Source organism: Drosophila montana, unplaced genomic scaffold (genome assembly GCF_035044405.1).
Source record: "Drosophila montana isolate Dmon_TW-CO22-7 unplaced genomic scaffold, ASM3504440v1 contig_3469_1, whole genome shotgun sequence".
NCBI lineage: Eukaryota > Metazoa > Arthropoda > Insecta > Diptera > Drosophilidae > Drosophila > Drosophila montana.
Genome location: NW_026998350.1, coordinates 234,699 through 258,541, shown reverse-complemented (window position 1 = coordinate 258,541; position 23,843 = coordinate 234,699). Strand labels below are relative to the sequence as shown.

General features: G+C 40.2%; 1 protein-coding gene across 15 annotated transcripts in view; it reads right to left on the bottom strand.

Moving 5' to 3' along the window:
* Window positions 1-1,788: 1,788 nt before the first annotated feature.
* The window catches only part of brp (bruchpilot), a 47,605-nt gene continuing 25,550 nt past the window's right edge, over window positions 1,789-23,843 (bottom strand). For 3 of the 15 annotated variants that reach the window (XM_064691846.1, XM_064691855.1, XM_064691860.1), the window contains 15 exons: window positions 16,986-17,075; window positions 16,667-16,912; window positions 16,081-16,569; window positions 14,099-14,137; window positions 13,130-13,246; window positions 12,248-12,268; window positions 10,313-10,495; window positions 9,928-10,248; window positions 7,054-7,242; window positions 5,074-6,816; window positions 4,758-5,000; window positions 3,483-3,925; window positions 2,806-2,940; window positions 2,684-2,747; window positions 1,789-2,619 (listed from right to left, as the gene is read on the bottom strand). In XM_064691846.1, the coding sequence (XP_064547916.1) occupies window positions 2,584-2,619; window positions 2,684-2,747; window positions 2,806-2,940; window positions 3,483-3,925; window positions 4,758-5,000; window positions 5,074-6,816; window positions 7,054-7,242; window positions 9,928-10,248; window positions 10,313-10,495; window positions 12,248-12,268; window positions 13,130-13,246; window positions 14,099-14,137; window positions 16,081-16,569; window positions 16,667-16,912; window positions 16,986-17,075 (4,359 nt within the window). In that variant the 3' untranslated portion in view covers window positions 1,789-2,583. Of the gene's footprint in view, window positions 2,620-2,683; window positions 2,748-2,805; window positions 2,941-3,482; window positions 3,926-4,757; window positions 5,001-5,073; window positions 6,817-7,053; window positions 7,243-9,927; window positions 10,249-10,312; window positions 10,496-12,247; window positions 12,269-13,129; window positions 13,247-14,098; window positions 14,138-15,625; window positions 15,659-16,074; window positions 16,570-16,666; window positions 16,913-16,985; window positions 17,076-20,749; window positions 22,184-23,843 lie in introns of all 15 variants that reach the window. The other 12 variants (XM_064691862.1, XM_064691847.1, XM_064691848.1 and 9 more) reach the window with 12 other exon arrangements.

The following is a 23,843-nucleotide window of genomic DNA, read 5'->3' as shown; positions in this document are numbered from 1 at the left end:
TTTGTTCTAAGTATAAAAAAGAAATTGCCTTTTTTGGGTTTGCGTTTGTCTATCGATTTGTTATCGATAACTATTGCGAGTGTGTGGGATGTGCATTAACGCTTAGTCATGTTGTTATTGATATATATATATATATTTAGTTGTATGATATGATTGTTTGTTTATTCTGAATGTCTTGGGCGTTGTCAAATGATTAGCACAGGGGTATTCCGCTAATGAACAAAAGTGCAGCAATAGAATCTTAATTTAGAATGCTTTGTTGTTTTTTTTGTGTGTGTCTATGCGTGATGGGAGTACCGCTAATGTTGTATTTTATTTTGATTAAGTTCAATTCAAACCGAATTCTTTGACTTTTATTGGATTTTCTTCTTCTTCAATGAAATAAACATATTTAATTTGTATGGAAACATTGGCAGTGTTAATAATCCTTGTTTGAAAGAATACAAAATGTGGAAACAAAGCTAATAATTTTATATATATATATATTTCGCTAGACGATATTAATTGTATATATGTAAATATATGTATATATATATATACTGTATGTATATGCTAGTATATATATAAATGTATGTATGCATATGTATGATAACAATAACACCATTTGCTTTTATCTAAACTCTTCTAAATAAAAAAGCAAAATTTGACAGTGTACATTAGGGGTATTCCCTTCATTACTATTGCCGAATCGATTCATCTCAAAGCTCATTCACAGCAAGAGATTGAAGCGGGGAGCTGAGTGTGGATTTTGTAGTCGGGAGTTTGACAGTGAACATTAGGGGTATTCCCCATAGTTTACTTGCGAATCGATTCATCTCAAAGCTCATTCACAGCAAGAGAATTAAGCAGAAAGGAGCTTTGCTTAGAGTCTGGAGTGGGGAGTATATAGGAGGGAATTTTACAGTGTACATTAGGGGTATTCCCTTTATTCTATATCCGAATCGATTCATCTCAAAGCTCATTCACAGCAAGAGATTGAAGCGGGGAGCTGAGTGTGGAGTCTGAAGTGTGAGACGGGAATTTTACAGTGTACATTAGGGGTATTCCCTTTATTCTACATCCGAATCGATTCATCTCAAAGCTCATTCACAGCAAGAGATTGAAGCAGGGAGCTGACTCTGAAGTGTAGAGTGTTGGGGCGGGAGTTTGATAGTCAATATTAGGGGTATTCCCTTTATTCGACTTCCGAATCGATTCATCTCAAAGCAAGGAGCTGAGTCTGGAGTCGGGAGTATAAATTGAACTAGATGCTTTGATTAGGGATATTCTTGTATATGTATTTTATTTAATCTCTATGTACGATAGATGCCATGTATATTTGAACTAATTAAAATAGAGTTCCAATTTAATGAAGTTTTAGTTGTATTTTATTTGAATTTGAAATTTGAGTTTTTAGGCATATTTCTGGTAATAGTTTCTTGCATTTTTCGCTTTGGTACACGGCTAAATATTTTATACACATATATATATATTCATATATATATATTTATATATATATTTATATCGTCATATAATCGTATCATGGGTTATATATAAATTTATTGCTCTACTCTTTATTCGTATTCGTACTCAGATCGTACGATAGATGCTGTATGTACAGTGTGTGATATATATATATAGTATGTATATATATATAAATTATGTTTTGCATGTGTTTTGTGATTTTGCATTTGTTCAGTTTTTAACTAACTATAACAGAGGCTAGCACATCGTTAGCTACAAATACATATATATATATATATATATGTATATATGTACTTTTCATAATTATACGATACGTTGCCTAACAATTTATACGTAGTATTTATGCATGTATATTTAATAATTATTTTTATTTATTCATTTGTTTCGCTTTTCTTTTTTTTTTGCTTTTGTGAATCACATTCGCGCCGTATGCAAAACTAAGGATCGTGCGGACAGAGCTGTGCCGAGAAAAAACCAACTCAAATTTGAGTTTACACAACTTGAAAAATTGAAAATATTTTGTAAGAACTTTGAAAAAATGTATAAAATTGATCATTTACAGGGTATCGGATGTCGTGTAAGCTCAATTCGAGTACAATTCGAGCCGGTGCCGGGAAAGTGTAGTCTACTTTACAGCGTATAAGTCGGTGAAATTCGAAGATCAACAGTTAACTAGACAGCGAGAGCAAAAGAGACAGAGAGAGAGAGAGAGAGAGAGGGAGTGAGAGTGTGGGAGAGAGGGGGTCGAAATCGATTGAGAGGGAGAGTTTAAGTTTAGGTTAAGTTGAAGTTCGAAATGGAGAGAGTTACAAATTACGCTTTACGAACCGATCTGACATTTAGATAAATGCATTCATAATTTGAGTATAGCGGCAACCTAATTACAATATAATAAATATCAAATAATTTGCTTGCATTTACATATGTCATTTACAAATGTGTGTGTGTGTGTGTGTGTTCACGTGTGTGTGTGTGTGTGGTACATAGTAGTAGAAGAAATACTGCATAGTCGGTATATCGGTAATCGGTAGTATACAAAATAGTAGACAGTGCTGTTATTTGTTGTGTTAGGCTTGTACTTATACTTGCGGGCGACACAAGTACTTATACGCTTTCGATTTAGAAGAAGCTCTTCAAGAAGCCAGCGGGTCCAGCCTGCAAAATAAACAGCAAGAGTTGAAGTTTAACAGAGCGTATAAGACAATAAATGTTAACTTACATCCTGCTGCTGCTGCTGTTGTGTTTGTGCTTGTTTGACTTTGGCTTGAGCGATCTTTAAGGCTCTGCGAGGGTATAAGAGTGATTAGTTTGTTCACCTGTTTACCTGTATCTTATACTCACTGTTGCAAATCCATAATGGTCTTCTCTTTGGCATTTTGCTCCTCCTGTGACATTTGTACCAATTGCAGCAGGCGCTCCGTTTCGGTTGCCGCCTTCTTGTGCTCCTCTTTTGTGTTTTGCAGTTCCTTGACGCAGCTGCAAGGTCAGAAAATATAAGACGAAATATGATCAGTATAAGAGTGTAAGCAGCGAGCTTAACATTGCCTGGTATCTGATGTCAGAAAATATAAGACAAAACATAATGAGTATACGAGTGTAAGCAGCGAGCTTAAAATTGCATTAGGTATGTTATGTTATGATCATGTTATGTTAAGTCTAGTTGTCAATGTTCGTTGTATGTTGATGCTTATGCTAGTGTCAGCAACAGCCGTGGCATTATAAGCCAAATGTAATGAGCATTAACATTGCATTGGCATGTTATGTTATGATCATGTTATGTTCAGTCTAGCTATCGATGTTCGATATATGTTGTGCTTATGCTAATGTCAACAGCTGCCAAGGCATTATAAAAGAATCGCAGTTCGGTCACACCGTTGAAAATGGCGCATCGTGCTCCAAATTCGCGAAAAATTAAGAGTTAAAATTGTGTTTATGTGTTAAAGTGCAAGTGTTAAGTGTGTAAATTATAAAATAATTATTGTCGGGTAAGTTGATGCCCTGTTTACGCTTTTACTTACGCCTCGAGCTGCCGCTGCGTGTCCATTAGCTTTTTGTTGAGCTCGCCGGCGGCCGCTGCGCCGCCGCCCTGTGTCTGCAACGACTTTTCCAGCTGATCCATTTGCTCCTTTCGCTTGCGCAGCTGCACATCGAACTCGGCCATTTTCTTTTCCTTGTCCTCGATATCCTTGCGCTTGGCCTCGATCTGTTTGCGCTGCTCGTCGATTATCTTGCGCTCGCCTTCGGTGGCCTTCGCCTGGTTGTCGATCTGTCTGCGCACCTCCTCCAGCTGCTTCTGCTGCTGCTCCAGTTGCTGCCGCTGCACGTCTGTTGCCGCGGCGCCCGCGCTGCCCGCCTGCTGCAGCTGCTGCATTTGCTGCTGCAGCTGTTGTATTTGCTGTTGCAGCTGCTGCACCTGCTGCTGCGCCGTCTGCAGCTGCTTCGCCTGCTCCTGATTGGACAGCTGCAAGGGGGAAGGGGGGAGGGGTGTAAAAATAAACATGATAAGTCGTGTTGAAAACAGACTAACAGCCCTGTATCAAGCCCTGCATGGTACACACTAACACATACACACCCACATACACACATACAACCGCACGACGCGAGCTGCAACTGTGCTTCCTCTTCTACTTCTTTTACTTCTTTACGCAGTTTCGCATTGTGAAAAATGCATTTGCGAATAACTTCGGAGCTTTTTGTTCGATTTTTATGTTTATTTTTTTCAGTGTTTAGATATTTTTCTTTTTTTTTCAACATTATTAATATTAGTTTTTAATTCTGCCCGCTTTTTTTGGCAATAATTAAATTTTTTCAGTAAAATGCTGACAGTTATGTACTATGTGTATCTTCGTTTAGATATGGAATGCAAATGTATGCAAGGGTGTATAACATAAAATTAGTTATTTTTTCAGTCATTTTTTTTGGTGAAGTATGGTGAGAGGTGAAATATGATGAAAGGTGAAATAGTAGAGTATTAGTATAAGCATACCGGCTTACCACATTCATTTGGAGCTTCTAAGTTCTTCTAATACAATAATTTCCGATAGCTTTAATGTGATTATCGATTCTTATCGATATCATAGACTTATTGATAATTTAAAATAAGCTTTACTGCAATTTAATTTACGCGTTTATACACACAGTTTAGCTCGACTGGGCTGTTGATGCGGATCGCGAATAAATACATGCTTCTTTCCTTCTTTCACACTTCTCTACTCACAACCAATATACCCCACTTTTTCTTAAACTATTCCCAATGGGTACACACATACTGGATTATTTTATTTTGTGCTTACCTGGCTCTTTTCGAGCTCCTGCACCAATAGCTCCAGCTGCTGCTGGAAGCGATCCCGCTCCGTGCAGGCCGCCTGCAGTTCAACTTTGACCTTTTCAAGCTCCTTGGCATCGACGCCGCCGCTGGCTGCCGCCGTTTGCTGCTGCTGCTGCGCCTGCTGCGCCGCCTGCTGCTGCTGTTGCGTCATCTGCTGCTGCATCTTTTGCATCTGGGCGTGCTGATCCTTGATGTGTTGGTCCATCAGCTGGCAAGTGGGCAAATGGGCAAATGAGTTGTAGTTGGGTTTTTCTATTCAGGTCTTCCGGCTGTACACTCACCTGTATGCGCTTGTGCATCTCCTGGGCAGCCTTGTCGGCCATGTCGGCGCGATTCTTCTCCTGCTCGATAACCTTGCGCCATTGTTCGATCTCCTCGCGACTGGCGCCCGCTGCAGCTGCCGCTGCCTGCTGTTGTTGTGGTCCCGCCGCTGCCAGGGCGCGCTCCGATTCCTGCAGCTTCTGCTGCAGCGTTTGGATCTCTTTTTGCATGGCCTGAATTTCGGCGGGTGCGGCTGGTGCAACGGGCTGGCCGTTGCGCAGCTTGCGATTCTCCTCGCGCGTCTTTTGCAATTCCTGTTCGGCGTTTTGCAGCTCCTTCTGGAAGTTCATCAGTATCTCCTGACTCTTTTCCAGCTGCAGCACAAGCTGTTCGCGCTCCATGGCCAGCTGTTTGACATCGTTCTCCAGCTTTTGGACGTGCTTCTCCAGCTGTGGATGGGCGCCGCCAGCGGCACCGGCACCGGCGCCGCGACTGCCTTGTCGCAGACTTTCCTTTTCCGATTCGGATTTCTCGAGACGATCGTGCAGGCGTCCAAGCTCGGCGCCCATGCGCTCGAATTCGATGCGCGTGGACTCGGTATTCTCCTGCTGTTTGGCCAAATGCATTTGTGCCTTCTCCAGTTCCTTGGCCAAGCGACCGGCCTCCAGTTCGGTAGCATCGCGCGACTGCAGCGCCTTCTCGAGGCGATCACGCAGCCGATCGATCTCCTGTCGCTCGCCCGCAGAGATCGCGGCGGACGAGCGCACCGGCTCGCCGGGGCTCACCGAGGACTGTTGCAGGCGCAAACGATCGACCTCCTTCAGCAGTTTCTCGTGCTTGTCCCGCGCCTTCTCTCGCTCAATGTGGGCACGCTCCAGCTCGCTGCGCTGTTTGTCCTGGTTGGCCAGCAATTTAGCGACCTCGCCCTTGGACAGCTCGAGCTGCAGACTGGTCTCGTGCAGCTTCGTCTCCATGTTCTGTATTTCGGTCTCGATCTTCTCATACTTGTCCTTGTATTTCTCAAAGGATTCCGACTCGTACTGCGACTTGCCGCGTATCGTCTCCAGCTCCATGAGCGTCTTGTCCAGCTTCTCGCGCAACCGTTCGTTCTCCTCCTTGAGGCGACGCGTCTCACGTCCAAAGGTGTCTGTGTCCTGCAGCTTGCGCAGCTCCACCTGATTCTTCTCGAAGCGCTCGCGCAGCTTCTCCAGCTCGACGGCATAGTGGGCTGCCTCCTCCTTGGCGGCCTCCACGCTGGCGGCCGCTTTGGTCTGTGCCGCATGGGCGCGCTCCAGCTCGTAGGTGACGCGCTCCAGCTCCGATTGGAAGTGCTCCTTTTCGCCCTGGGCGCGTCGTATGTCCGTTTGCATCTTGTCGAACCGATCCCGATTGTGCTCCAGTTCGGCGCGCGCATTATCCTCGCACTCCTTGGCGCGACTGAGCTGCAGGGCGGCACGATCGCAGGCCTCCTGCAGCCGTGTGCTTTCGTCCTGCAGCTTGCGCAGATCCTCGCGCGCTTTGGAGGCGGCCAAACCGGAACGTTCGGCCTCCACCTCGAGTCGGGCGCGATCCGCCTCAGCGGTATCGCAGCGCGACTGCAGGCGATAGATCTCGTTTTGAGCACGATCGTACTTCTCCAGCATCTTCTCGAACTCCTTGTTGGAGGTGTCCTTCTCGTCGATGAGCTTCTGGCTGGCATACAGAGCCTTGTCCAGTTTCTCCTTGAGTATTTCCACCTCGGTGACAGCATCATCGCGCTCCATCTGCAAGAGCAAAAGAAGTTTGATCAAGGTTTAAATTATATCTAGATCGGATCGGGAGATTCAGCTGGGCCAAGCAGTGTTCAAGGAAGCTACAAATTTACAAACAGCCAATTCACTGGTAGTTCTCAGTTTCTCATGCGTTTTTGATTAGTTGCGATTAGTGTTAAATATATGTATTATATAGAGCCAATTGTTTTGTACCTTGCTTTTTTCTGTGTGTTTCTGGGTTCAAATTACCTGCAGTTTCTGCTGTATGGCATGCGATTTCTCATAGCGCTCTTTAAGTACTTCCAGATCGGTTTGCATCGCCTCACGATCTCGTGCGGCCTTCATGAGCAGCGTCTGGGAGGATTCCGAGCGCTCCTTGAGCGTTTCCAGTTCATCGGAGAACTGATCCCTTTCCTTTTGTATGCGCGCTAGCTGCATCTGTTTTTTTTTTTATTGAGTGTATTCATGGGTGTATTCAAAGTGTTGGTGTTACATACATACATAGCAGATAGTTGAAAGATAGATACGTATATACGATATGCAGTACATTTAGGATATATATATATATAGTATGTGTATATATATTTATGTATGATACATCGCAAATGGTGTTTAGTATGTTCTATATGGTATATGGGCATTTACGGGGCTTCACTGTCAAGCAAAGAAGATGGAATAATCCTTTTTTTGCAGAGTCAAGTGTAATTCAGTTCTTCTCTCAGGCTTATACGTTATTTGACTTATGTTGCGTGACACACGTTACGTGATATGCGTTACGTAACATGCGTTACGTACCTTCTGTTATGTGAAGCACGATATGTGACACACATTACGTAAAACCTGTTACGTGACGTAACACATGTTACGTTATATGCTTGTCGTAATACCTGTTACGGAATACACGTTACATAACGCCTGTTATGCAATACGCGTTACGTTACTCCTGTCACGTGACACGTAACGTCTGTTACGTGTTACGTAACACCCATTACGTGATAAGCGTTACGTAACGAGGTATCCCAGGTATAACAGCTATTATCCTATATAGACAGAGGTCAAAATTTCCCACCCCCATAACTCGGTCAAATCTCGTCCGATTTTTACGAAGTTTGTTTCTTTGTTCACGGTTTAGCCTCTCAATCAATTTGGCATTTAAATCTGGCAACCAAATTTTTAGTCGAAATTCATGTGAAAATGGTATCCTCAAATATCGTATATAGACAGAGGTCAAAATTTCCCAACTCCATAACTCGGTCAAATCTCGTCCGATTTTCACGAGGTTTGGCTCTTTGTTCATGTTTTAGCCTCTCAATCAATTTGGCATTTAAATCTGGCAACCAAATTTTTAGTCGAAATTCATGTGAAAATGGTACCCTCAAATATCGTATATAGACAGAGGTCAAAACTTCCCACCCCCATAACTCGGTCAAATCTCGTCCGATTTTCACGAGGTTTGTTTCTTTGTTCACGGTTTAGCCTCTCAATCAATTTGGCATTTAAGTCTGGCAACCAAATTTTTAGTCGAAGTTCATGTGAAAATGGTACCCTCAAATATCGTGTATAGACAGAGGTCAAAATTTCCCTCCCCCATAACTCGGTCAAATCTCGTCCGATTTTTACGAAGTTTGTTTCTTTGTTCATGGTTTAGCCTCTCAATCAATTTGGCATTTAAATCTGGCAACCAAATTTTTAGTCGCAATTCATGTCAAAATGGTACCCTCAAATATCGTACATATATAGACAGAGGTCAAAATTTCCCTCCCCCATAACTCGGTCAAATCTCGTCCGATTTTCACGAGGTTTGGCTCTTTTTTCATGTTTTCGCCTCTCAATCAATTTGGCATTTAAATCTGGCAACCAAATTTTTAGTCGAAATTCATGTGAAAATGGTACCCTCCAATATCGTATTTAGACAGGTCAAAATGTCCCACCCCCATAACTCGGTCAAATCTCGTCCGATTTTCACGAGGTTTGTTTCTTTGTTCATGGTTTAGCCCCTCAATCAATGTGGCATTTAAGTCTGGCAACCAAATTTTTAGTCGAAATTCATGTGAAAACGGTACCCTCAAATATCGTATATAGACAGAGGTCAAAATTTCCCACCCCCATAACTCGATCAAATCTCGTCCGATTTTCACGAGGTTTGTTTCTTTGTTCATGGTTTAGCCCCTGAATCAATGTGGCATTTAAGTCTGGCAACCAAATTTTTAGTCGAAATTCATGTGAAAATGGTACCCTCAAATATCGTATATAGACAGGTCAAAATTTCCCACCCCCATAACTCGGTCAAATCTCGTCCGATTTTCACGAGGTTTGGCTCTTTGTTCATGTTTTAGCCTCTCAATCAATTTGGCATTTAAATCTGGCAACCAAATTTTTAGTCGAAATTCATGTGAAAATGGTACCCTCAAATATCGTACATATATAGACAGAGGTAAAAATTTCCCACCCCCATAACTCGGTCAAATCTCGTCCGATTTTCACGAGGTTTGGCTCTTTGTTCATGTTTTAGCCTCTCAATCAATTTGGCATTTAAATCTGGCAACCAAATTTTTAGTCGAAATTCATGTGAAAATGGTACCCTCAAATATCGTATATGGACAGAGGTCAAAATTTCCCACCCCCATAACTCGGTCAAATCTCGTCCGATTTTCACGAGGTTTGGCTCTTTGTTCATGGTTTAGCCTCTCAATCAATGTGGCATTTAAATCTGGCAACCAAATTTTTAGTCGAAATTCTTATGAAAATGGTATGCGTACCACGGGCAAGGCCAGGGTATACCCGTTTGTATATTATATTATCTGAGTTTTTTGATGATGTTTTGAATATTATGAGATAAGCCTCTTCCCGTAAATGCCAAGATACATATATTTAGCTATGTACAGTTGGTTGGTGAGGAAGGAAGGGAGGATTATTGTGTTAGTTGAGTATTTGGATTGAGGTATTTACAACACATTACAGTAACATTTCATAGACAACGTTTAGGCACAGGTTAGGTAACAAGATCTACGCGTGTTGCATGGCTCGGCGTCTGTGACGTGTGTGTCGCATGTGTGTGTGTGTGTGTGTCTGCTTTGGTGTGCGTATATGTGTGTGTTGTGGCACCTTGGGGGCATCCCATACCTGCGTCTTCTCAAGCTTCTCGCGTATGCGATCCGTATCCAGTGTAAGAGTTTCGCGTTCCTTCTGCATGCGCGCCGCCTGGCCGAGCGCCTTGTCCAGCTGCGATTGGAGATTATCGTAGTCATAGGTGAGCTTCTCCTTTTCGAGCACGAGACGTCGATTCTCGGTGCCGGCCTTGTCTAGTTTATCCTGCAGATGATCGACCTCGTTCTGTGCCTTGTCCAGCGTGTTTTGCAGCTTCTCGTGCTGCAGCTGCGCCTTGCCCAGCGTTGCCTGCGTGCGCTCCATTTCCTCCTTGATCTTCTCCACCTCGGCGAACGCCTATCGTAGGATTGGGGTGATTTGAGTGGAACGGGCTATGGACTAGCTGAAAGTGTTTGCCTACCCGATCGCGATCGGCGTGTATACGCGAGACGCCGCTCTGCGCCTTCTCCAGCTCCTGGCGCAGACTCTCCTGCTCGCCCTGGGCGTTCTCCAGCTTCGCCTTCAGCCGGTACACTTCGCCCTGGCTCTTCTCCAATTTCTCCTGCAGGGCGGCGGCTTCTTCGCGTGCGCGCTCCGCGTCCGACTGCACATTATCGTTGGGGGTTGTTTTGTTATCGTTATCGAGTTAATGTGACGGACGGGGGGTAAATTGGATGTGGATAACGGATATTATTTACAGGCAGCATGTGAGGATGGTTCTTAAATGAATGACTGACTGACTGGTTGACTGGTTTACTGACTGACTGGTTGACTGATCGATTGTCAGACACAAAACAAAGGTAAACAACAAGTACGAGTACTTATAATAATTACGATAACAAATACGATTACGATTACGATTACGATAACAGCGTCTAAAACGAGCGATTCATATGCTGCGAGGCTGAGCACAAAGCGAATTCACAATAGACAGTGGATGACACATGACAAATGGGCACAAAGGCTTATCGAAAGAGAGAGAGAGAGAGAAAGGCAGAGAGAGCAGGCAATGAGGCTGTTTTAAGCAAACGATAGGTGGCGCTCGGGTGCAAAACGGAATAAGTATGTGTGTGTGTGTGTGAAGAAGTAAAGCTATGAGCATTAAGGTTAAGACTATCGGGCAAAGTGTGTGTGTGTGTGAGAGTGTGTTGCCTGTGTGTGTGTGTGTGTGTGTATACGCTTAATTAACAGCTTAACTAAGTCAAGCGCAAGTTTTGCAACTTTCCCGCAGCTCGCTACGAAAACTGCTGTCAAAGTCACGTTGCAAAATGGCTTCGAGTATAACCTGAGATGTTGTCGTTGTTTATGTGTGTGTGTGTGTGAGAGTGTGCATATGTGTGCGTGTGTGTGTGAGGCAGTGTTTATACTACAGTTTCCTGGATTAAAGCTCTTGGGCAATTCCTGATGTACTTGCTTGCACTTTGTACTTAAGATTGTCAATTTAATGCGCGAGAGATTTGAAATGCGAAGAAGAGGTCTTTTGTTTGAGCCCTTAGAATATAATATCAAAGCTAAAAGCTATTGCTAGTGATATGAGAATAAGGTTTTATATTAAATTAATCTAGCTAATATCTGAAAGTGAAAAGAAACCTGACACTAAATTATAGGAAGTTAAAGTTTAGTTCACGCTTGTGAACTGATGAGCTGAAAAGCTTAAGTTAACTTCAGACCTTTTTACTATACTAAATTATATTCTTATCTCAGTCTTAAGATTGGTAAATTTCAGAAGGCACAGATCGATTCCAGTGCTAATTAAAATATATATAAAGACTTTTATATAGAGTGTAGAGAATATCGTATTCTCTATTAAATTAAACCTAAACTCAGCGCCAGAGCTACAATTCCTTTATCTGACTATCTTAAAGAATTTATATTTTTGGGTACACACTGAATGCTCTTAGGGGGTTATTTTTTGTGAGGTTATGTGTGGTTTTTTGGATGGTTTTAATGTTCCATTGGAGACCTGCGACAATACACACAACTCATGCAGGAGACGCACTCAACACTCAAATGTTTCATATCCAAACGATGAGAGAGATGATTTGACATGGACTCAAAGCGATTTATACATGGTGGAACAAATGTTGTTTTTCAAATATAAATGTGTTAAGTATATATTTATGTGGGTTAGTTAGTATGTTAGGCAATGCAAGTATATATATATATATATAGTATTGTACAGTAAGTAAAACATGTGACAAACAGATAGATGATAATTAATTAATTTTTTTTTAATATTGATTTCTTTTGTTGTCAAATGTTTTAGTTTCTGTTTGTTTGTTACTTAAAACTTGTACGAGTATCTTTGTTTGTTTGTGTTTGTTGGTTTTTTTTTGTTTTTTAAGCATTTACTCACAAAACGTTTGTCAGTTTCGCCCTATAGAAAATGAATGTAAGCACAACGGTTTAGATAGAGTTTGGGTTTTAGTATACATTATTTAACAACTTTAAGGCAACGCAAATATATTTATAGGTAACTATGATTGTATCTGGTTTTCTTTTACGTTAAAGCTAAGTAAAAGCAGTAAAAACTTTAGCGATATTTTCAAAATTATTCCTAGCTTTCTTACAAATATATTTATTTTTGAACTTTTTTTAAAAAAAAAAGAAATATACAGAATTGTTAAATGTTATTTTAAAAGTTTTCTGCTTTAAATAAATTTATTTAAAAAAAAGCAGAACTTTATAAAAAGTTCTAAACAATGTCTAGAAACAATTTTGCTTTAAATTTTGGACTATTTTCAAGTTTGGCAAGTCTTGAATTTTTTTTAAAAATGTTTGCATATAAAATGCACACGAAAGTGTTTTGATTTGCAGGTGCAAAAGTGTGGTTATGTGAGTGTGAGTGTGGGTGTGCGTATGTGTGTGTGTCGCAGTAGTTGTTGCTGTTTTTATTGCTGAATGTGTTGCTTATTTCAGAAAGTGTTTGCCTTGTAGCAGTGGAAAGTATAGAGTATATAGATTGTATAGAGTATTCATACATGAATCGAAGCCAATGCAAAGTATTATTAACAAGTTTTTGTTGTTGTTGTTGTTGTTGTAGCACACGCACACATAGACATGAAAATTGGCTTGCACTTTTTGCGAGAACATTTTCAGACAACTAGCTAATAGAGCACACACAGATACTCGTGTGCGTACAGATATAGATACGAATATGTTTATATATATATAGATATGTGTATATAGTATATGTATATAGGTAGCGCTTATGGGATTTGTGATCGATTAACTGTACCTGTGTCACTCTCAGCTCGGCCTGAGTGCGTCGCAGCTCGGCGGCAGCCTTGTCCGCGCGCTCCTGCGCCCGATCCAGCTCCTGGGATGTGGTCATTGTGGTGCGTCCGAATGTCGTCTACACGCGACGCGAAACATAACAATTAGTATATAGTTTATAGCAGGGATATCTATTAGTATTGTTGCAACTACAGAGTTAGAAAAACAGTTAGGCATCAACACAAAACGGAAACATTAGCAAAAAAATAGTCCAGCAGCAAAAGCAATTGAAAATGGGCATACGATGCGTATACGTAATGTGTGAATATGTGCGAGTATATTTATATGGAATTTGAAGGGTATTTGTGTCTAGATATACCCTACAAATTCAATTAAGTGTGTTTTTAAATGAACATGAGTTTTGAGATTTTGGGATTTTGTATCAAGCTTTTATATTGTGGGCGGGATTTGATAATGGGTGCATTTAACGCTTTCAATATTTGTTTTGTGTAACTGCTTCAAAAATCGGTGTGTGTTCATAAGCCAGGGCTGCAAAACCCAAGCCAAAGGTTTCAGGGATACATTTTTTCTACCAATTGTATATCAGCTATGGAATTTTTATCAATACTTTCTCCATTTAACTTTACTTTAGTTTTCAAATCGGCTTGCAGCCCTGGTCCAAGCTTACAAATTGAGTTCTTATAATTCAAGGCCTCAAAAGTAGCAACATTTTCGTATAACTAAATGTATATTAATATATATATCACTACTCAACACTGCACTTATGAGCTGTGCATACTTAAGTGTTGTAAAGTAACGCAAATTTATAACATGATGAGCCTGAGCTTGAGCCTAACAAAGCGTGACTACAAGGCGTATATTTCATATCGAGCATTGGCTTTGGCAAATCGATAAATGTTTAGCTAAGTCAGTGATTTATCGATTAATCTCTTGTTCTACATTATTGGCTGGCTTTTTGTGGCCAACTTACCGATATTTTGCCCGATTCGAACATTAACTTTTGTACATTCTGTAAAGTACGTAAAGTAAGATACAATATGCATGTTCAGCAACAATTAAACCATTTTACATTTAGACATTGCATGAGGCATACTTAATTGAAAGGCGATGATAATTGTATCCGCTTGAATTATGCACAATCAATTTGTAATCGTGTAAGTGTACAAGATTAAATCAAACCCTGCTATTAGCTAAAGTTTGTCTGTATGTCTATATGTGTGTGTGTGCGCGTGCGTGGAGCTTGTTGTTGTGCTGTGTGTGCTGACCAGGCTAAAGAGAGGGAAGTGCGGAGTGCGCGTGTTATTGGCTACAGAGGCTAGCTAGTTTCTTATGCAAATGGGCAGGCCCTAAAACTTGCAGTTAGCAAACTGTTTGAAACAGGCACAAACTATCATTAAACTTAAACTATTTATGAGTCTTTAGACAATTGCAATTGCGACATTTGCGTAGTTTATCAGCTTGTAATTAAGTACTTTTCGAATAGTTGAACATATAACTAATGATTCGCTTCATTAAAATATTTAAAATGGTTTCTGTTGACTTACAGAATAATTGATTGGTTGATTGATTGATTGATGATTCACGGACAGGACCTTAAATGCTAGAATGCTAAGTTTTAAACTAAGTTTAAAGCAATAGTCTCTTCCGACTGACTGATTGATTGATTGATGAAAGCTGAATCTCTAACTGATGTATAAATATATAAGAGTGTTTCTTCTAATCCACACACCGTGCAGGCTGGGAAACTGAATTTTTCACTGATGTATGAATTTAAAAAGAAATATGGTATCTTCTAGCTGACTGATTGGTTGATTGATGAGCCCCATAACACCCGTGAGAGTTAGAAAGTTGATGTATAAATATATAAAACTGTTTCTGCTAGCTGATTGATTCATTGATTGGTAATCTACTTACAAAACAAAACCATTAAATTTCAAAAGAAATATATTGTCTACTAAATAGCTGATTGATTGATTGATTAATGAACTACACAACACCCGTAAATGTTAGAAAGCTGAATCGATCACTGATATATTTATATATAAAACAGTTTTTGCTAATTGAATGATTGATTGATTAACTTACTCTACGTACAAGAGCGTAAATGCTAGGAAGCTGCATTTTTAATTGATGTATGCATTTAAAAAAAAAGTTTCTTTTTTTGATAACAGATTGATTGAATTGATCGCTGATGTCTAAATATATAAAACTATTCCTGCTGAGTAACTGATTGATTGATTGATGCTAAAAAGCGTTGTTGTCGAAGTTTTAAGGGTTGCCCTTTGCATGTGGCTTAATCTAGAAACTGAAACTAAAAAGGAAAAGAAAAACTGCTGGCTCTAAATGCTGCAAAATGCTTGTTAGTAACTAAAGTGTATTGCTACTGGGTGGTTTTTAGTAAAATATGTGGACACTACGAGAAACGAGCACAACTTAGGCACTACAAGTAGTTGGGTAGTTCGGTTAGGTAGGTAGGTTGGTTTGGCAATAGGCTTACTTTGTGTAGTGTGGTCTGTTCTTCTAGCTGCATCTATTTTGATTTTTGTTGTTGGTTAATGTATCGGTTATTTATATAAACATATACATATATATATAGTAGAGTGATAAAGTTGTAGTTGTTGTTGTTGGGATGCGAGATGTTGGTTGTAGTTGTAGTACAAAGTTGTTGTTGTTGTTGTAAGTGTACATGTAAATATATAGGCACACATAGAGGCAAATATTTATAGTAATTGTAATAGTATTGATTAAGTTAAGTTATCGTTATCGTCATAGCTATCGATATATTTAGATATTTGAATAGTAGTTAAGTTCGCATATATATATAATTATATGTACACACAGAGGAACACAATCGGTACATTGGCTTTATACTAGATATATATATATATATATATGCATGATATGTGAATAGGTACTAGTCGAGCCGGGGAACCGGTCATAATGCACGAGTACCTGCGAACGTTCCAGATCGTGTTTCAGCCGCTCGTTCTCCAGCTCGAGGCGTGCGATCCGCTGCTTTGTCGACTCCCAATCGGCGCTGCTGCGTCCCATCTCGCAGGTGGCCTTCTCCAGTTCCGCCTTCGATTTGCCCAGTTCGCTTTGCGATGCCTCCAGCTTGATCTCGAGCCGTTCCCGCTCGTTGACGGCCCGTTCGAGTCGTGTCTGCAGCTTCTCCACATCGCTTTCGGCGGCGCGCAGCTTCATTTTGTAGTCGGCCACCTCGCGTTCGTGCAGATCGCGCTCCTCCTGCTTTTCGTGCTCGGCGCGATCCCTCTGCTCGCGCAGCTGCGCCATTTGCTTCTCCTTGTCGCCGATGGCCTCCTCCAGGCTGGTCAATGCACCCTCGGAGCTGCTGTGGTGGGCCTGCATGGCCGAGAGCCGAGCACGGGCCATGTCCACCTGGTTATCCTTCTCCTTCAGCAAATCCTCCAGGTTCTCAATCTGTGGAGGTGTGTGGAGGTGTGTGTGTGCGTGTGTTGGTGTGTTTTTGTGGATTAGGCATGATTTGTTTTAGTCTGCTGCTGCATTCGGCTCTGACCTTGCGCTGCAGCACACTGATCTTGCGATCCTTAATGTCCATGTGATCCTTGAGCTCGGTTAGTTCGCTGGTCAAACGATTTCGCTCCTGGACCGTGTGCAGGGTGCCCTGTGTCTTCTTCTCGATGAGGCGATTCTTCTCCTCGAGCCGGGCGCGCATCTCCTCGACGTCCGTCTGCAGCATATTGTAGTGCTCCTCTTTGGCACATAGCGACTCCTTGAGCACCGCTATGTGCCGCTGATAGTCCTAACGAAAGTTATTTTTTACTGTGCATGGAACAATTGAACTGGTTTTGGATTCGCGCAACTGCGCCAATTACCTGATGCTGCTCCTCGAGCGTTTTCATTTTGGCCGCCATCGCCAAGATCTCTTGATCCCTTCTTTGGATTTCAAGACGAAATTCGTCCAACTGCGCGCGGATTTGTTTTGTTTCGGGTGGATTATGGGGGGAAGAGGATAAGATACAAGACATACCAGATTTTAAAATTGCATCACAAATGCAAAGCAAATGCATAAAACGCACTTGCCTTGCCACACAAAATGGTTAGTTTTTTTTTGCAGTATTTTTTTGTATAGTATTTTTCTTAGTATTTTTGCAGTATTTTTTTTTTGGTTGTGTCAAAGTTACGCTTGGTGCAATGTGTTTGTTTATGGTTCGTATGTATATTTAGATGAGCGAAAGGGTTCGGGCGTGTGGGCGTGTGGGCGTGGCGAGCAAATGTGAGAGAATGTATAATATGGCTGGCAAAAGTCATTGCCCCACCGCAGAGCCGAGGGTCAAGTGTGGCAGAGTGTGTATGGCTGTGTGTGTGTGTGTATGTATGTTTAATAGACAGGGATTGTTAGAGGGGGCGGGGCCGGGGGGGGGGCGGGTCATTATAGCTGGTTAATACTGTTAACCTGGTGCTAGACGTGTTAGGCATAGCTTATCCATTCGGTTGTCGCATGTTAAATTTTTTATTGTTTGCTTTCGAAAATGTCATTTATAATGCTTAAGAGTTAGGTTTAAGTTTAACAGAATTCGTTTCGAGTTCGAGCTCAAGAATTAGTTTTGAATTAAGTCTGAAGTAATATATCTTAATTAAGTTTACAAATACAAATCAGTGTATAAATATATATAATATATATAGTATATCGCTGGAGTAGTAATCAATTATATATATTTGTATATATATATAATATATTGTTTATTCATGTATACGTATTTAATAAGTATAAATATTTGCAAGTTTTCAAGATCATGACTCATCATTTTGTTATATAATATCATATTATAAGTAAATGCCTGCTTATTGATGTATCTCCACGCTTCACAAAGAAATGGAACCCAAACGAAAGTCCGAAAAAAACGAAGACAAAACGGATTAACTAACTATTTAAGTATAGTTATTATGTATGCGAATGTGTTTATCTTCTTGTTTATTTTCTTCTTTTCTTTTTCTTTCTTTTTCTTTTATAATTATGTCCTTTACACGGACAGCAACTGCTGCCATAAATGCTTTCAATTGGCTAGTGTTAAGCTTATTATCCTTTCTTATGACTAGAGAGAGAGCGCGATTACACTTCTTGCTTGGGTTGGGCTATACGAAATCAGAAGTTAGCGTTACGAAAATTTAAGGTTAGGTTTAGTTAAAGTCCTCTACTGAACACAACGCAAGTTTTTATTGCTCGTTTCGGGGCGCACGGCGTATTGTATACGCAAAAGCCCGCCTCCTAAAAATAAACACGCCCACAACGAACTAGTTCCGAAGGGACGCTCAACTACTATAAATATATATATATTTGTATATATCTATTTGCTATATAAGACAAATTAGAGTAACTCCGGATTTTGATTAAACTACGTACTAGGCTATAACAAACGGGTTTTACTTTCTTTAAGAAAAATACTATTCGAAAAAAGTCGAAAAAGTTTTCTAAGTTTCTTTTTTTTTTTTTGTTTTTGAACGCAATTTCAAAGCCGAACAATTTGCATAAAGAAGATTTTGCTTGTTTTTCTTGTTTTTGCTTTAGTTGAAGACGAATCAAAGTTTGTAATAAAAAGCACCTAGATACATGTATGTATGTATGTATTGGCAATTAAATATATAAGTATATATGTATATAGAGTATAGATAGTTGTATAAGTATAATATAAACGTTCAGTTTGGAATACTAAGTAGTGTTAGTTTCAAATATAGTATAAGAACTTTTAGTACATGTTACATAATACCATTTTTTTTTTTTTTTTTGTATATTATTTGCATAGACACATTTTGAATGCTTCGTTCGTTTTTGCTTTTCGATTCAAATCTTTCGTTTTTCCGTTTTACTTTCTTTTTAAACTGCAACCAAATGTTGTGTTAAACACATTGCCAGATGTTAATATATTTATATACCCAGCTTTCCATGACTTTTTCCATATATATCATCAAATTTCACACCAACTATTTCAACTACATTTCTTAAGTTTTGTTTAGCTTTGTATTGCACCCGTCTCTGGATTTGCATATAAATTTCATCTTTACATATAATTGACCTTCATTGCTAATCACACACGCTATTACTTAGTGGGTAATACGAGTACTGGTATATAGGGTCCGACAAGACCGAGTCGAACCGGACCGACTGTACTAAATAGAACCGAATCGAGTTGGCGATTAAAGTAATTGAACACACAATCTATTATGCAAATATACGTACGGTTCTTTAGATTCTGGAATTCTAGGTTAGGTAATTTGCTAGTTAGGTAGTTAGTAGGTTGGGTATAGAGGCGCCTTGGCTAGAGTGGAAGGGATTGGGTTCTTACTATGCAAACTTCACTTATACATACTTTAGATATACATGTATTTAGGTTTAAGTAGTCGCTATTCTTCAGATAGAGGGAGAGTAAGAGATAGTTAGAGAGAGAGAGAGAGGGAGAGAGTTGCACTAACAATTTTTCTATATCTGTATAAAACTAAGTATGAGTACGCTTACGAGTAAGAGTACGAGTACGAGAGCGAGTACAAGTACAAGTACGAATGCGAGTACGGGTATGTGTACGCGTATGAGTACGCGTATGAGTACGGGTACGAGTACGAGTACTTATTAGGGTTTCATTTCATTCTTTCCAACCTCTCGCATAACTTAACACATACGAGTCTTGGGTTATGTACTAAATAAATTAAAGTAAATTTTCTCTTAATATTCATTACAGTTTCTTCTTTCTCTTTTCTTGCATTTTTTATTTATAACTATATTGTATAAATGATTTATATATTTTATGAGTAAATATCATTTAGTTTCACTTTTTGTTGTTCTTATTCTTGTTTTTTTTTTTTATTTACAGTCTTTTTACTTTTGAGAGTCAAGAGCAAAGTGTTTCAAATTTCAAACGAATTCTTTCATTACTATACAAGACTTTTAACAATTTCTTTACTGAAAGGTTGCCCTGAGTGCTCTATGCTAAACTAAAAAAATACCAAAAATATAAAAAATACCAAAAAAATACCGAAATAAAATACCAAAAAAGTACCAAGAAGCTTAACTAAAAAATATGAAATAAGTAAACTTTACAGCTCTTTAAATTTGTTTTACACTAATTTCTTTCGCTACTGTAAAATGGCACATGAAACAATAGTTCTTCTTCTTCTCTTATGAACTAGATCTAATGAGCCATATATATTTATATCATATATGGCCTATATATATATATATATGTATTGTATGTGTAATACTTGGTGTTCTATACGCTTCGAGAACCGCACACTGCAAATGTCGTGGGCTTGTTATCTTTTTTCGACTGGATGTCTTGGGTTTTGTGGGGAGCGTTGGGGGATAAAAGCGTAAAATGCATCATTTAGTCAATAAAAAATTGTTGGAGTATAGTTCAGATACGGAACCGTTAGGCTGGCTAAATGATTGAATTTTTTTTTGTTCTGGAATGCTCTGATTTGTTTCAGATACGACTTTGCGGATTACGTTTTGATGGGCATGTTTTCATATTTTGAATATCTTTGAATGTGACTGTTGAGTATCGAGTAGTATCGAGTAGTATCGGATAGTATCGAGTAGTATCTAGGAATCTAGGGATAGCTGGTCTACATCAAATTTAAAACTTACTTGTCGCTTATGCTCATGCGGCAGTTTCGGGTAATCTAAGTCTAGTTTCGAGTATGGCAAATGGTGATGATGATGGTGTTGTTGTTGTTGTTGTTGTAGTTGTTGTAGCTGCTGCTGATGATGCGTGTGCGAATATGGTGGGCCATGCAGCCCGCCGGCTAAATGATGATGATGATGCGTATGCGGATGCGGATGCGAATAATGATGCGACCCCAAATGCGACGAATGATGCAGCGGTTCGTAGCCGACGCCAATATCTCGAGCGCTGCTCGCCAGCGTACCGCCAAATGGGCCGCTCGTATTGGCCAGCGATGCCAGCGGATGGGTTTGCATATGATTCTGGTGCTGATGCACATGATACTGATACTGCGGGTTCATCTGCTGCTGCACCGAGGCCTGTATATGCGAATGTGCTGCCTGCTGCTGTTGCTGCTGCTGCTGTTGCTGAGTGCCGGCGAACTGCTGATGCAGATTGTAGGCCAGCGTCGAGCTGGCCGGCGGTGGCATCGAATGCTGCTGATAGTACTGCGTTATGGCGGGATTGGAGGCATGCAGTGAGTGTGACATGAGCTGGCGCTGTTGTGATGCCGGCAGGCCTAGGCCCAGATTCGAGCCGAGACCCGAACCCAGACCGAGACCGTAGCCGGTTAGATCGCTTTGATAGGGATTTGCGTAACCCGTTGCGCCGTACTTGCAGCTGGCTGGCAAATAGCCACCGACAAGATTCGATACGGAGTAGGCGGGTCGCAGTCGTGCAGCCGCCGCAGCGGCACTTTGTGCGGCCGTCAGCTGCGTCGGCTGCTGCGGCTGGAAGTACATATTGGGCTGGGATGAGAAGCTCGTCGACATTTGCAGCAGGTTATCGTTTAGATACGGCGGCGAATAATCGCCACCATGCAGCGTCGGATAACTGGATACCACACGGCCGGACAGCGGTGTTGTCACCACCTGCTGCTGCTGCTGATGCAGCTGGCACTGCCCACCGCCCAGCTGCCTGGCCTGGTGGCTCAAGTTCAGGATCTGTGATGAGCGCGATATCGATTTGTTCGCCTCGTTCAGCAGATTGACAATGTTCGAGGAGCTAGTCTGTTGCAACGTTGGCGCCGGATAACCATAGACATCGTTGTACATGGTCGCCGATGGCAGACCGGCAATGCTGTAACGTCTCCGGCGTATCGGCGATGTCTGCTGTCCGTAGATCTGTGCAGCGGCAGCGGCGGCGGCGGCGGCGGCCTGTGGATCATACAAATAGCCCGTCGAACTTGATGGCCCGTACAGCTCATAGGCATTGCCATAGCCACCGTTGAGCAAGTTTGTTGTTGTTGTTGTTATTCCCGGTCCACCGTAGCCGCCGGCTGTGACTGGTCCGTAATATTGTCCAATGATATCGGGCAGTGGGGGGCTTCCGCTGGCGCCCGTGAAGTTATTGTACATCTGAAATGGGGGCGATTTCAAATTGGTTTCTTGTGGGAGTGCGTGTTTCTCTAACTGTAACTGTAACTTTTTTTTTAAAACTTTTTTTTTGTAGGATTTGGTTTAATTTAAGAAATATTTTTTTTTTTTTGGTATTTTTTTCATATCAATTTTAATTATGGTTTGGTATTTTTTAATATGTCATTTTTGTATTTTTTTATTATTAGTTTCTTTTTGTGTTGTTTGTTTTAGTTTTTGGTGTAATTGGTAGTTTTTTAAGCTACATTATTATTAATATTATTATTTTTATTATTATTATTATTATTTTTATTGTTATTATTATTTATAGCTGCGCTGTTCCTGCTAAATCATAAGTTTTGCTACAATTAAGGCACTTTTTTAGTTAGTTAATATATATGTCTAAATTAGTATATAGTATATATATATATGTATATATATTATCGTATTAACAACAAGTAATTCTTTATGTTTTTGTTTTTTGTACATTTTAACCAAAGCGATTTTTGCCCGAACACTTACGGACTATTTTGGCCCCATATTTGTACGTAAAATTTATGTTTCTATTTTTTCTGCTTCTGACTTTTGTTGTTTTTCTACAAGTTTTTCGTTTTGTTGTTTACTTAATTCAACACTTTTTCTCTTTGCGCTTAATTTACAATAAGGTTTTGTAATAGAATTAATTTGTTCTTCTTTCTGTGAACTCTCTCTTTAATTGCGATTAACGTTTTCTTAAGTTCTTAGAGACTTGTGTGTGTTCTTTCTTTTGTTTAAATAATATTTATTTTTGGCAAGCTGCACCTAAAAGTTCAACAAGGGGGGGTGTATAGAGATAGAGTGTGGCGGAGGGCTTGAGGGGGGCGGGCGGGCAACATGAAGTGTGTCTCACATTTTGCAAGAGAGCCACGCGGCTGGGTCGCTGTATATGAGAGTGTGTGTGTGTAGGTATGTGTGTGTGTGTGTGTGTCGGGCACACGCTCACGTGCATTACGCCCACAACTGTTCAAAGTGGGCGTGTGTGCGTGTGTGTGTTTGATTTGTTTGGTTGGTTAGTGAATATTGCGTATACGACATGTTTGACGAGAGAGGCATACAAATGCGCTTGGATTCTGATTTCGTTGTTGGTATTTTTTTGTTTGGTATATATTGGTATATTCAGTTTGGTATATTCTTGTATTCATTTTTTTTTTTGGGTAGTTGCTTGTACGCAGGAAAGAAACATAAATTACTTATAACAATATATATTTCAGATGCATTATAGAAATAACGTGCAAAAGTATATTGTAAACAATTGTTTCTGTATATGTTTTTGTTTGTTTTGGTATATATATATATGCATATTTTTGTGTGTTCGGTTGTGGTTTTTTATGTGAAAAACAAAATATATATATATACATACATATATAAATATATAGTATATATATATTATATATATCATATATAGTTGAATAATTGAATAGAGTTTTTTTGTTTGTTAGACAGACAGTGAGTGTGACAAAGACAGAGACAGTTAGACAGATAGAGAGAGAGTATATTACAGAGACAGCAATAGTGTAAGACAGAGTGAGTGTGAGTAAGACAGAGAGAGAGAGAGAGTGGGAGAGAGAGTGGGATAGAGAGAGAGAGAGAGAGTTGTTTTTGTTTTTATTGAATTTGAGCGCAA